At 30.3% G+C, this 15,015-nt stretch overlaps 1 protein-coding gene across 1 annotated transcript in view; it reads left to right on the forward strand.

Moving 5' to 3' along the window:
- Positions 1–13,608, forward strand: part of LOC147078206 (leucine-rich repeat and calponin homology domain-containing protein-like) — a gene marked incomplete at its 5' end in the record, with an annotated part of 89,701 nt that extends 76,093 nt beyond the window's left edge. Inside the window, one exon of the mRNA XM_085960577.1 lies at positions 3,961–13,608. Coding sequence (XP_085816703.1) covers positions 3,961–4,119 — 159 coding nt within the window. The remainder of the gene's footprint in view (positions 1–3,960) is intronic.
- Between the last annotated feature and the right edge of the window lie 1,407 nt (positions 13,609–15,015).

The raw sequence follows: 15,015 nt of genomic DNA on the forward strand, positions 1-15,015 counted from the left end.
AATAAGAAAATGTGTAATTTCTCATTTTTAAATGAATCTTGTTTTATTTATCGCAAGTTTTGCTTCACACAAATTATTTTAGTTTCTCTAGTCAAACTTCTCAAGATATTATTTTCTCGTTTTCGCTAATATAGTGTAAGCCTATGGTTATAAAATTTATCTTAGTTAATAATATAACCAATAGAAACATAGTTATTATTTGGTTTTATTAGTTTCACAGTAGTTATATTAACTTAAATTCTTTTAATATATTTTAGCATTACGATTGATTGTTGTATTTTTGCTTTATAAGGTTATGGCATCTTCTACCATTATAGTATGGATAAATTTTCCACTTTATCTCTAAGATGAATTTTAGTACAACATTGCATTTTTCTCACGTTGGTGAATTATATAATGTACTTATGAATATAGTATTATTTATAAACTAACTATAATATACTTATACTACATTTCAAACTTAATTTTTTTTCTCTCAATATTTAATATTCAATAATCTGTGAGTTTTTTTTGTTGTTGATATTTTGACCAATAGTTATAAGTTTTTTCTTAGAAAACTCGTAGAAGAATTTAACTTTTGTTATAATTTTATTGTTTGTGTTTTTTTGAATTACCATTCAGTTGATTTAAATTTCTATTGTTTCTCACTTTATCATCATCGTTATAACTATATTGTTTAATAAGAGTAACAATGTCAAACCTCATTTCATCACACTCCATAATGGTGTGCGAATGGTAAATTAAAATATATTTTTTATTAAAAAGTGTTACACCTCTGAACATGTATACTTAATAGACGTCGATGATTATTCTTCATTCTTTATTATCCACAATTGAGCCTATTCTGCGGAAAAAGAGCATTATCGTGATACCATAGACAACAGATGATACTAGGGCCCGTATGCATAGTAGTACGTACGTATTGAAATAAGTCAACTTAAAGACTAAACAGTCAATTTTCGGGTAACTAATAAATAATGCACGGCAGATATACACGTACAAGTACTACTAGTATCGAAAGATTGAAACAAAAATGGCAGTTGTGATATCTTTACATATTTTAACCAGAAATTAAATAAGTAAATGAGACTTCTGATCACAAAAACCGATGGTTAAAATCTGAAAATCTATAACTTCTAAAATGCGCAAAAATCATATGAAAATATATTTTTTTAAATGTAACGATTGACAGAAACTGATTATTATGACGTGATTATATTTTTCCAATTTTATTTTTCATGCACAAATTGAAAAAAGGGTTTTATCAGCTAATTGAAATGGACATAATTATATTGTTCTAATTTGAAAAGAAATTATGATTGAAAAAAGAAACTTCCGTTAAAACCAACTGGTTCCGTTTGAGGCACAAAAATGTCATTTAGCGCTAACATTGAATTGTGGAATTGTAATAATTAGATAATGAGTGATAACAATAATTTCATATAGGGAAGCAATGTTGCCATGATTTCAGTTTCATTTATATATGGCTTTCATAGTTAGTTATATGTATAACATTGACATTCTATGCAATCAGGTCCTAGAGTCATGACATGCAATCTATTCTCAATTGTCTTAAAACAAGGATTTCAAGATAATACTACTTTACTGAAGTGGGGCTTGATTTTTTTCAACATTTTATTTATGTTTTTACAGGCTACTATCTTACCAAAGACATTTGTTTTTTTTTTTAAATTGAGAACTCCTGGATAAGTGTGATAGTCTTATTTTAAAAAGTCCATTTTTTTATCCGCATTATTTAAAAAATGTGTACGCCTGTCGATTAGTACTATGGTAATATTGCACTTTACTTTTAGCTTTCACTGTAAATGCACATTTTAGAATAAGTCTTCATGTAATGAACGTTTTAATATTTACCAAACAATTTTAGGCATTGTAAAGCTTTATATATGTATTTGCATACAAAACAGTATTATTGAACGTAAAGTATGTTTTTCATTTTTTATATGTACAACGAAATTAGTGCAATTATTATTTATTTAAAAATTTTAAAAAATCCTGCATAGAAAGCTTTAGGAAGACAGTTATAATGATTTTTAATTTAAGGTAATATTTTTTGTTTTAATTGATTTTTTTTATCGTTCAAACAACTGACAAAAAAGACCATTAATTTACGAATTCGATTTTTACTAAACTCGTAAATTTCTCATATTCTTTTATCTTTGTATAAAGTGTAGATTTAAATTTAACTCAAATAATAAACGGTTATTGGGTACTTAAAACAAACGCTGAAGCTTCTCATTTGAAAAGAGGTTGTTGTAATTTTAAGTTTTCAACTATGTAACATTTAAAACCTGCTTATCTTTTGCACCGGTAATGGTCGGCGGCATACTAATATAGTTGTAATTTATTTTTTATGATATTCATTGTCCTGATGAAAGATTTCATCACACTTATGTCCTTTTATTTTAGTATTTATTTCACTATATTTGTTATAGGTTTTCTGAGGTTACATACAGCAGTCTATGTACAATAAACTGATTTCGGTTCTTAGCTTAAATAATATTCGCTTTGCAGGCCAAAGAGTGAGGCGACCTCCATACTATTTGTTATACATATCTGCCTTAGGAACGTTTTGTTGCCAAATGTAGTATTATGGTAGGGATATGATATGACAGACATTTATTCAATTGAAATTTTTAATGTTAGCTATAGAGAATAATTATTATTGTTGATTTGCAATGTGTACCTACACGGCTTAAATCCGCTGAAGAATCGCCGCATATTTGTTGAAATGTTTGCTGCTACTATATTATTATGTTATATATATGCTGCTAATAAGTGAAATAAAACTATTTATGAGTATGAAATGGGGTTTCTTTTTATTTTGATTGTTTTACTAATACACCCACCGGTGAGCAAGTTGATTAAATCGACAAAAGTTATAATATAATTGATGCGATTGTAAATTCTTCATAATTACTTTAAAATTTTTGTAAATAAGGTCTCGTTCTCATAATGATCATCCAAAATACAATTTCACGGAAAAATATTGATATTTCTACATTGCTATAAAAATGTGAAGAAAGTGCATACAAATTGTGAAAAATGCGATGACACGTCTTGTATGTCTAATATGGAATTATCAGGGAATTTAAATTGACACGAAAATGATGCTTGTGCAAATATTAGTGTTCTCCATATTTTTTGTACGGTGTTGAGTCGTGGACCCTGAGGGCATGGGGTTGGGAAGGCAATTCATGCCTTCGAAATGTGTTTGCACCGAATGCTTCATATTTCTTGGGCAGAGCACAGGACGAACCAAGTTGAATCATCCAGAAAGAACGGCTCTCGTCCAATATGTTGGAGGCACATTCTGTAGTTTTTTGGACATATTGTTCGGTGCGGACCGAATAACCTGGAGAGACTGGTTGTTTTGGGTTAAGGGAAAGCGAAGGAGATGAAGGGCGTCGGCGCACTGGAGCGACAAAGTGAAGAAGCTAACTGGGGCAGTCTTCACTCTGTCCTGAGAGAAACTGAGGATCGAGGGGGGTGAAAAATGTTTGAAAATTTCAAGGTGTTTCAGCCATGAGGGAACGACCAAAAAGAAATACAAATAATGACATTTTATACACCATATCCAACGGAATATACTTACTACAATGTTGGGATTAAAATGGTTATATCTTTTTATACAAAGCAGTCACATATTTGAATCCTGTTTAATCCAGTCTGGACCCGGTATAAGAAGATCTAAGACAGGTATATCTAGGTATATATTTTTTGATGGATTACAATGGTAATAACAAATAGGGATAGATTTAAAGGAAATCCAGCAATTTTTCATGTTAAATGGCTCCTTCTCATATGTCGTCTTGTCATATTATTGTCAGAGATAGTTAGAAATTAACGCAAATGCATTTTTGATCCCTGTGTTGAACCTGTTTTAATATAAAATTTTCTAGCTGTGTAATTAATTCATGCGATTATCTTTTATTCCAGAAACTTTTGTGCTGTGCGGCAGACGTGTTGGAGGGTAAAGGCGTGGTGCAGGTGGCGATCACAGTGACAGAGCTTCACAAACGGCACCCCCAAGGCGGTAAAACCCTGTCAGGGGCCGGCACCCTCGACCGGCGACCCCCGCTGCCCGCACCCCTCTAGCGCCGGAACACCATATTGTCTATAACTCGGATTCAGAACCACAATCCTGACATTGTGTAGAATCATCACACCTTCAGTAGTATTCATTGATCTCGTATAGTCATTCGTCTTTATGTTACTCAGGAATTCAAGTATTGTTTGCGATTGAGAGCAAACTACAAAATACTCCTTTTACCATGTAAGCAAACTTATCTTAAAACTCTCTAGATTTCAATATGATTTGAGATGTTTAATGTTGATAGTAAATTGAGGTGCTGAGGATTGAACTAATACCAGTACACCGGTGACCAAGTCCTGCTTTCAATATTTTGTATAAATGGTCTCATTTTCAAATAATCTTTTATTACTATTCCAATAAAAAATATTGATATTTCTTTTTGGTTATTAATGTAAATGCCAAACATTTAAATTATATACAATTAGTATGAAAATAATAACAATTTATGTCAATGGGATATATTCCACGGTTGGGAATAAAATAGTTAGGCCTTCCGCTCACGAGAATACTAAAAAAAGATGCGAGTATCTAGCTAATATATTTCAATGGCGGCTCGCTGACGGCAAGACTGGAATCTCTCAGTTTCAAAACGATATTGACCGAAACCGAAGAGACGCGGCATGCTACTCTCCCAGTCTCTCAGTTTCCAGTCACCCATAAAGCAGTGGTACCAATATCAGTAGATTCGAAGAAAAATCATGTTTTCTTACCAAAATTGGTAGCACTGAACTGAACTGAACAAGCAATAACAAGTCAAGACGTCAAAAGTTAAAGATGGGCGAACCAATTTTTAATTTAAAATATGTGGCAGATGTTGACAAGTACTCCTGCCTGTATAATTACAGGCTGCCAGAATATTCCCGTAAAGATAATACGGAAAAAGCTTAGAATGAAGTAGGAAAGACAATGGATTTGACAGTTTGAGGTTATGAGATTATCATTGTAAGTGGGTTCAGTAGCACTGTGTGCGAAGCATCAGTCATTGGCCAGTTTATGAATTCCATCAGCAACCAGTTTGTCGGATTTTAGTTTCTCCATGAGCGAAGGGCCTTATGTATATCATTTCATATAAACCAGTTACATGTTCGAATCTTGTTTTAAGTATAGACATGTATGAGGTGGTGTGAAAACTGCTCCAAACTAATTTTTTATTTGAATGAGTACCTACTCATTAAATCCTCAACACCCCGAGAGAATCCAGCTTATTTTACACCTTTTAAATTCGATTTTCATGATAATATATTGAGTACCTACTCATTAAATCCTCAACACCCCGAGAGAATCCAGCTTATTTTACACCTTTTAAATTCGATTTTCATGATAATATATTCTTTATTACTATAGAGGTGCATAGAACATTATCTACTTCTTGTATGGACTGATGGATTGATAAATAGTTTGTATGGTATAAGCTCAATTTTTTTGGAGCTAGGGATCGGTAAAGTTTGATAAACCTATGTAATTCGGACTGATTGATGACATTGATAGAATATGTTGTGTCGATGATATGTAAATAGGAATTGTGTCATTCAATGATACGACGATTGATATAAAGTATTGTTGTTTCAATAAATTTAATTATTTTTTTTAAGTTGGTATCTGTCCAAAAATGTGCTGAATCCAAAAGAAAATTTAACAATTAGTCAAACACATAGGTAATAAATTTTATATGGGATACCTATGGATTTATTTTATGTATATATATACAACACGATAAAGGTTTATTAATGTGAAATATTTTTAAATTGCAATTGTATATGTATCCTAGATGTTTCCTAAAATTCATAATTGAAAACAGTGACATCCCTAGATAAAGTGCTGCCCTTGAGCGGACTTATAATGCCATCCTCTTTCATTTTTAGTTTAAAATTTTTAAGTACGTGAAGGTCTGTGGCGCTGACCTGTGCCATTAAAATATGTATTACAAAGGGTATTACAATACAGCAATGGTTATGTTGTCATGATTTTTTACGCTTTGAATATTTTTTAAACTAAGATGTCTTTCTAACGAAGCGACAACATTGTTTGGTTCATGGAAAACCGCCACTGTTCTCTGTATTCATTCCTTCATTCGCCACTTTTTATAATGTGGTCAGCCTTACCCCCATGGGATGTCACTGATTGAAAATTATTTTTATCATAATCTTTGTGTTCTCAAACAGACGACATGACAACTGTTTCATTAATCTGTAAATTTTGCTTGATTATTGTAGGTAGAACCTGCACAGGTTTATACAATAGTTTTCCATGAAGAACGGTTGGTTAAAAACCTCAAGAAATCAATCTTCCTATTTTATATTTGACCATCTCTATTTGATTTGGTACTTTTTTTTGTGTTGGGTATATTTGAATGCAATATACACTTGTCTATTGCGTAGTGGAAGAACATGTGATATCATTTTAAATATTTTTGGTTTTCCATCAAATAATATAATATATATTACTGAAATGTAAATTTTGTAATTCGCTTCGGATATGAGGTGCCATTTTTGGAAACTACCAAAGGCTTTATGTGTATAATCCGATTCATTTATAAAGAACCTATTTATAAGTATTTTATTTTATTCATTATTTTTATATTACTTTGTATTTTTATGGCTTATTTGTTATAATCCTCTACTGAAAGTATATTTTTAGTGTGATTATAGTTTTTTTGGTCACAAATTATTTTTTACTGTTTATTTCAATGTATATTGTGTATACCTACCTTCTCGGTGGTATTGCAACATTGCTAATTGTGTACAAATTATCATTTATAGTATCCACAATTTAAATGATATCTTTTGGTGCAAATATTGTCAGTCGATTAAAAAAAAGGCAACTCCATAAGACTAAAATGATTATTTAGCAATAATTATTTATAACAAAGCCTACATTCGCACAATGAGTGTTTTTACCCATTTCAGAGACTGAGAAATGTTGCCTTTCGTGTAGTCCAAAATGACCATTTTTGACATTACGAAAAGGGAAATTACTTACCATTTTCGTTCCCATGCGAAGTGGAGTTACGTAGTTCAAAATGAGTATTTCTGACATTATTAATAAATATTTAACAGAGAGTGGCGTGGCTTATATCACAGTGTCCAACTTCTATGGTGATCAACTCCGTTATTATCTGTTTTTTATTCATAATCTGTATATTATATAGGATTTACTTATACAGCATTTTCTACATAAATGAAGAAACGTCACAGGAGAAATCTGTCGATATAATAGCAGGATAATATATCACCTATTTTTAACGCAAGTTAAAAACTGGTCCATGTTCGTATCATTAGCTCCATAAAATGGGATGTATGGTACGACTAATATTACCAATAGGATAAATCTATGATCTTTCGGTAATTTATGTCAACTTTCGTGTAAGTATTTGCTTTATGATCTATAGAAAATAGTTTCATGATATAGTGACATTGGACATCAGTGATCTACGTCAAAAGATACATTTCTTTTACGATGGTAACTTTGATATTAGTAAATGAATTTGACATTTTTAATGAAACGTAAACGCTATGAATAGTTTTTTTTTTGGCTAGCTTATTGTCATTTTGAATTATTATCGTTGAAAAAAATTAATTAATGAGAATAGTTGTATAAAGTATCCCAACTGTATGAATTTCTATTGCACAAATTAATAATATAATCGAAATTGGAAGTTTATGGATGTAGGTTAAGTATAGTGCTTGAATTGTTAAACTCTAGATGCCTTTGTCAATTGGATCGATTCAAGTGGTGAATCGCACGGATATAATATATATACAAGAGAAAATAATTTTGAATAAAGTCTAAAAATCAATTAGCAAATTGGTTCAGATAATAGTCATAATATGGAAAATTTTGTTTCCAATTTAATCGGAGGTTGAAAGTAATGTCACAAAGTTTTATTTATTGAACGAAGTACCAATTTGTAATCCTGCCATATTAAAATACAAATAGTATTACCAAAATTCATTTTAGTATAGAATGTACTCGTGATGGATCTCCGTGAATGATGTATAGACGCGTAGTATTGTTACCGATTTTGAAAAGAACCAAATTTGGGAATAGTAAGTCTAAGAAAAAAATTATGAATTTTGTTTGCTATAAGTTATGAATGGTATAAATCGTCGTATCAGAGGTGGAACTCGTTAAGTGGAATAGTTTATTACGAAGAAATATTAAAAATCAAAACCTACGGAAGTATTTAGTATGTATTATTTTGTAAAAATAAACAGCTTTGAAGTTTGCATTATTAGATATTCATTTCTCCCAAATAGGGACATTCTTGTATAAAATATTATATGCATATCATGTAGACTTAATTCTTGATGTAATTTTTGTATATTAGATACGAAATACGAATTTAAAAGTGTCGTCGAGAGCCCGTGCCAAAGAAGTTATCGGACAAAAGATGTAATGGACTGTAAAAAATAATTAGAAAAAATAGTTTTTGTAATGTCGAATAAATAAAAGAAAAATTGAATAGAACTATTTAGGATCGAAGCCTAAACTATTTTGTTAAAAATATATCATCGCTATTTCTAATAAATAATCGATAATTATTAACTATAAAAAATAGAAACCCTGTAATCGAAGTGTAATAATGGAAATTAACGTACTTGTTGAAATGTGTACTTAGCAAAAATATGTAGTGAGAAAAATAGTCTTTGTAATAAATAGCGTAATATAAAATATTCACTTTACAATATTTAAAACGATATTTATAAGCAAAAAGCATTAATTTATTATTTTTACATTAGGTGGCAGTATAATGCATATTATTCGAATTATTTACGTACTGTCATATTCGTGTACCTACAAAAGTATAAAAAATCATTTCTTTTTAATTCTCTTTGGTACTATATTTTCATAAACATTGATTACTTTGAGGTTTCTTTAGCATACAAATTAATGTAGAATCCCCAAATATAGGTGAATTTATAACAAAGTGGAATGATGTATTAAATGTTAATTGAACATATAAATTGATTGACTGATAGCGACTCTTGAGTAATGGATTCTTAAAAATGTGATTTATATATGAAATCACCATTTAGCGATGTAATTTTGTTGGAATTATGAGTATTCAGTTACCATTTAATTAACGTTTTGATTTCTATATGATATAAAAAAAATATGTCTCGTTGTGTTGCCATGTTCTAGTGTCAGAAAATACCATAAATTTCCAATAAAAATAGAATCAAGAAAAGAATAAAAATTGTGATTGAGTATGCATAATGATTACTATTATTATTTTAGTCAGATGTATCTAAAATTATAGTCATTTCTATGGCCGTGCTTGACGTAAGCTAATCCAACGTATTCATAAAACATTTTGTCATCTCTAAACACTTTTTTGATGTACAATAAATTTTTCACTGGTTATACATAATTAGAGTGATTACAGAAAATTGGTTTTTAGCTGTGTTCCAAATAAATTTCAACAACATTTAGTTATGTCTGAATAGCGTCACAACTACACGCAGTAATGGCCATTCCATATTTTTGTTATTCTATGTTTCAAACTCATTTTAAATTTATTACAGAATAACAGTAAATGTTTTTTTTCTGATTCTTATGGCTAAAGAAACATTTTATCAAAATTATAAACAATTCGATAACTTTAAATTAGTGTCAAGAGATGGCAAATAGCTTTATATTCAAGTAACAAATATTCACAATAATATAATTCTGGAATCTTCTGGCTGTATCAAATGGACTGCATTATGCATTTATTGACCATAATCTGCTAGTAAACTGCTTGAAATTAAACAAAGATAATTTTAGCAGGCAAAAATATAGATCTATGTTTGTTAGAGAAACTTTTGATTGCATTGATTCCATACATATTTAAGGTAAACCTGAGTCAATGAAGGTTTACTAGAGACATCTATCGGCAGAATATGAAACATACAATAAACTGATAATTAACTTTTCCTAGTGTCTAAACATATGTATTTTTTTAATTCAAGGATAAATTTACAGTAAAATATCGAAAACCTATATTAATCAAAAATGTGTAAATAAAAAAAGGAAATATTTCAAAAAATGGTTTTAGATAAGTTCCGGAAGTAAAATATAAATTTTATTGATTTTTCAATTATACGAATTTGTCGTTATCTGGACTATCATCTGCAATTGGTCCAGATAATCAAGGTTCTAGTGTATAGATGTAAAAAAAAGTGTTCACAAAAAAATGAACACAATTAATGGGAACTCTGAAATACCTAACGGGTGTGGAGTAAGATGCAACCGATCACGAGCAAGAATATGGGATAAACTTAATCACATGTCAATAATAACGTCATTCTAAGCTTTTCTTTCGTTCTGACACTGACACTCATTCAATATCAGTGTATTTGAAAGTTGCAACACACATTATTGCACATCTGTAATGTGTGTTTCATTTTCGTCGGACACTCGCACATTCAAAACCCTGCTTTACAATGTAGTGTATCGGGGGTATAGCCTATCTGGATTATTCTATTTATTAATCTGTTCTGTGAGTATGGTTAATCTTTCCATAAAAATTAATGTTTTTAAATTAAATAATCAAAACCATGAAAAACAAATTATTCAAAAATATTAATGACATCTTTCACCCTTACACATTATACGAAAACACATTGTATGCTTCAAACTCTGTCCGTAGATGCCACTAGTAAACTGCACTATGCCTTTAGCACTATAGATTCTATATAATATGTCATATTTAATGTATGCATATAGATGCACAATGCAGTCTAAATAATTATTATTAATACCTTGTGATTGATCCATTGATTTGTGATTCGATATGATTTATGAATCGATCGAAATAGATTTAATAATTGCTATGGATGTATTTTTTTTTTTAAATAGTTTTGTATGGCATTTGATTCTTATTGAGAATGAAACTAGTCAACATTGTAAATAGTATGAATTGAAATGAAATCTTAGTATGGACATGAATGTTTTGTTTGAATCTAATTGTTTCGATATACAAATGTATTATATTATAAACCATTCGATGGGTTCATTATTATTAGGATTTGTTTAATAATCTGTTAGTATAGGTCTTTTTCTTGACAAATCCATACCGCATACACTCAAAATAATCAACGACCAGGGCTGGATTAAGACTTTATTGGGTCCCGGGCTATAGGTACTGTTACCCACGAGTAATATGTTCGAAAGGAAAATAAAACTATAAACAACCTGTAATTTTCTTTGGACAATTTGGTTTTATAATCTTGATGTGTGATTATGACAGTTTTATAATTTCAATAGTTAAAATTTAACTATCGTTAAATTATTATCAAGTAGCAAAATCTGCTCTAGTCACTTAAAAAATCTTCATTATTATAATTAGCATGATATTTCCTTGCGAATTATCGTTTTACATCAGTGTATACGTGCGCTACTCGCAGGCACGGCAATGTACTCCCACTAGCTGGCGGAAGATTCGTGGGCTGTAAGTCCCTAAAGCCCATGCATTAATCCGGTCCTGTCAACGACGGCCATAATTAAACATTATTTGTTATATTATATCAGAGATTTACTAGAAAAACAATAATTGTTCAGTATTTATAACAGAGAGAGAGAGAGAAAGAGAATAATATTAGATAGACTACAACACTAGTATTCTCTTGAAATAGTTGGAATTATCTGCTAAATCAGTTTTTTATGAATGCGTAAATTTTCACCTTATGCACCTAATATATTATTTTTAGTTTTATAGTTTTCATATTTTTTTTTCATATAATAATCATTTTTTTATTTTGAGAATAGTTTCAAAGATTATAAATCACAATTTGCAATATTCTGTTTCCATTGCAATTTTGTCAGACAACACCTTAAAAAATTATTGTAATCTTAACAATTCTTATAATATATATTTGCAATATGTCTCCTTATTGATGAGGAGCAGACAACGCCAGGATTCATTAAATGAATTTAATTTATAATCAAATATTTAAAATAATTTTTCTCTTATTCCAGAATAAAATTTATATTAAGTACCTATTTATTTGGTTAGAATAAATGGCGTCAAACACATAACGCTACCATTTTTTATAGTATTATTTTATTTATATCAGAACAATGGAAGTCTCTCTATTAAACGCTGTTTCATTAATAAATAAATTAAACTTTTTTATTTGTCTTATTTTGATATAACTTGAGTCTAAATCTGTAAGTCACGGGTTCGAAACCCACAGCTGCAGCCAGATCAGACTCGCTTTTTCAATTTGTGTTTCAACTAGAATTGAGCAAATAGTCAACAACTATATTCCTCTTTAAAAAGGTCTTTAAAGATAACTTCAACCCACAGAGGCCTTCACAATGAAGCCGAAATGGTAATTTACTTACCTTTCCTTACATAAATTAATTTTAATCTCTTTATTTATTTAACGGTACCTAAACTTACAGTCTAGTTGTTTCTTCTGAATAGACTTGTTTAGTTTATTTTTATTTTTGAACAGAATGCTCATGATTAAGTACAAAAATTGATTTATTTTAACCGCATTTCCTTCATTAGTTTTTTTTTTTGTCAAATTATCCAGTTATAATTTATTTACTGTTTAATTTAGATTACTTCTAACTACAGTTTGTATTTCCGGGTTGACACAATAAAAATAATATAAATATACTTACCATAATTATACTCCTCAATCCTACCATAATAATAATATACCTACTTATTAAGTAGGTAGGTACTATAAATTTATTTTATGTATAAGAAAATATAGTGATATTTTTTATGCGTTCTTATGAGTTAAATTGTTTTTTTTTATATATTACTTTTTAAAAGTTATATTTTGGTAAAATATGTGAAATCATTAATTGTATAATTCATTTCAGGGCTGTCAATTTTTTTCTTGTTGAAATATTTTAAACCGTAAAACCACTAATTTATTCTATATTTTTAGTTTTTTGTTGTGTATAAATATTTCGATGTTGGCAATCTTGTTTTGAATTGTTCGAATTAGCTAATATTGTAATGTAAATACAATATAAAATAGCAAACACTCTAAAAATAGTCTACAATAGTTACTGTTAGTTAATATTCTTTGCTTTTTTTTAATAAGTTATTTTATTACATTTTTACTTTACTTCACTATGTGTGTAGCTTTTTATGCTGCGGAGTATTTTTATGTTTTGACTTAGGGTTGTCAGAAAATGGTCAAATAAAATATTGGTTGTATTTTCAAAATACAGTAAAATAGTCGCAGTCTGTCAAATCAGAAACGGCTTTTCTACATTGCTGATTATTATATTCTTAATATTGGTGTGTTGTGATATGGTAGGTACTGATAATTTATTTTATTCGACTATTTTGTGTGACAACCTTAATTTTGAGTTGAACACTAGTCGAAGAATGGCTAAAATTTTTAGTCAATCCCATCGATTTTCCACCTTCTTTTTTATTTGATTATCTTATGTATTATATTAATTAGTACCTAAACATTTTTTTTATAAACATTTTAGATAATAAATAATAATATACATAATATTATTATGTATTATATCTACATGCCTACCTATATTATTTTGTGAAATAAATATTCATACATACATGGTATTTTTATTTTATTTTCTGATTTTTTATGATAAGAGGTCATCCATAAATGATGCCATACGATTTTCAGTATTTTTCCATTCTCCCGGACTCAGCTACCCCTCTGCGAAATCCAAAAAGTCACCCGGATCCCCTCCCAGAAACGGAAAAATACATATTATTTTTCTGCTTATAATAACTGAGGATCATGACTAGTCTTGTCAACGGGTTGGTCCCACTATGATACACAAGGCTTTGGAAAGCCATTGGAAGACCCGTGGCACTCATCCATTGGTGCAACTATCTGTGCATTCAATGCTTGCTTTAATATGTCGATGCGGCATGTCTAAAATACAAGACAGCGCGGACGACACAAATGACACTAACGATCCTAATAATAATAACAATTAAGCCACCCGCAACCGATAACTACATACTTGTGGATGCGACAACTTGGAATAACTCATAGGGGACCACCTTAAGCTGTTATACCTTCAGGACAGGTGTTTATCGCTGGACAAAAAAAAGTATAGGTATGTGGAATGCATCTGGAAAGTACTATTCTGTGGTTGAAACTATGATTTAGTATGCGGTGTAAATGTGTATGTCAGTGGCACCTGTTAAATTTTTGTTAACACCACCGCCTTAAAAATCAATAAAAAAAATATAGATATTTTTTTCAAAATAGTTGCCCCCCCAAAACCATTTTATTGTGTCTAGACTGCGGCTCTATATTGAGACATACGTCACCGCCGTCGTTTCTGGAACTAAAACTATTGCAATACCTACCTGGCGGTAGACAGCATGCAAAAAGCGCATGACGTAATACTGTCACGTATTGTACGACAACATCTTTTTGGTTACGTGTTAAAACTGTGAACTAACAAGCTCCTCCCATTTAGTAGACAGCAGCGCCTAAGCCAAGAAGATGTTGTCGTACAATAGATGTCAATATAATAGAGGCACATAGTATTATGCACCATTGTAACGATGCTACGACCGATTCCATACACAATGAAGTTATTGGTTGCCATGCACTCAAATGTGCTTTTGACTGAATTTACATGAGATGAGCACGTAGAGAGGCAATATTAAAAATTGTAGTAAGTAACAAATTAAAGCTAATACAAAACTGCCGAACATTCTAAGTGAAGAGATCTTCATGTTAGCAGTATGACGTCGCAAATTTTCTAAATGCAATAAAATTGGCCTTTATGGCGACCAGATCGGACGGTTCGATGGGCCCAACAGCTGGTTGAACGACTTGAGCAGCTCATCCCTTCCCGTACACATTCCGGGGATCGCTGCCTCCGCTGCAAGCGAATGGTATAAACGTATCCAAAAAAGTGTAGTGATCAGTGGATCTCTTTTAAGTTGGCAA

Source organism: Rhyacophila brunnea, unplaced genomic scaffold, assembly GCF_057557595.1.
Source record: "Rhyacophila brunnea isolate RB1 unplaced genomic scaffold, BYU_Rbru_1.0 scaffold_118, whole genome shotgun sequence".
NCBI classification, from domain to species: Eukaryota; Metazoa; Arthropoda; class Insecta; order Trichoptera; family Rhyacophilidae; genus Rhyacophila; species Rhyacophila brunnea.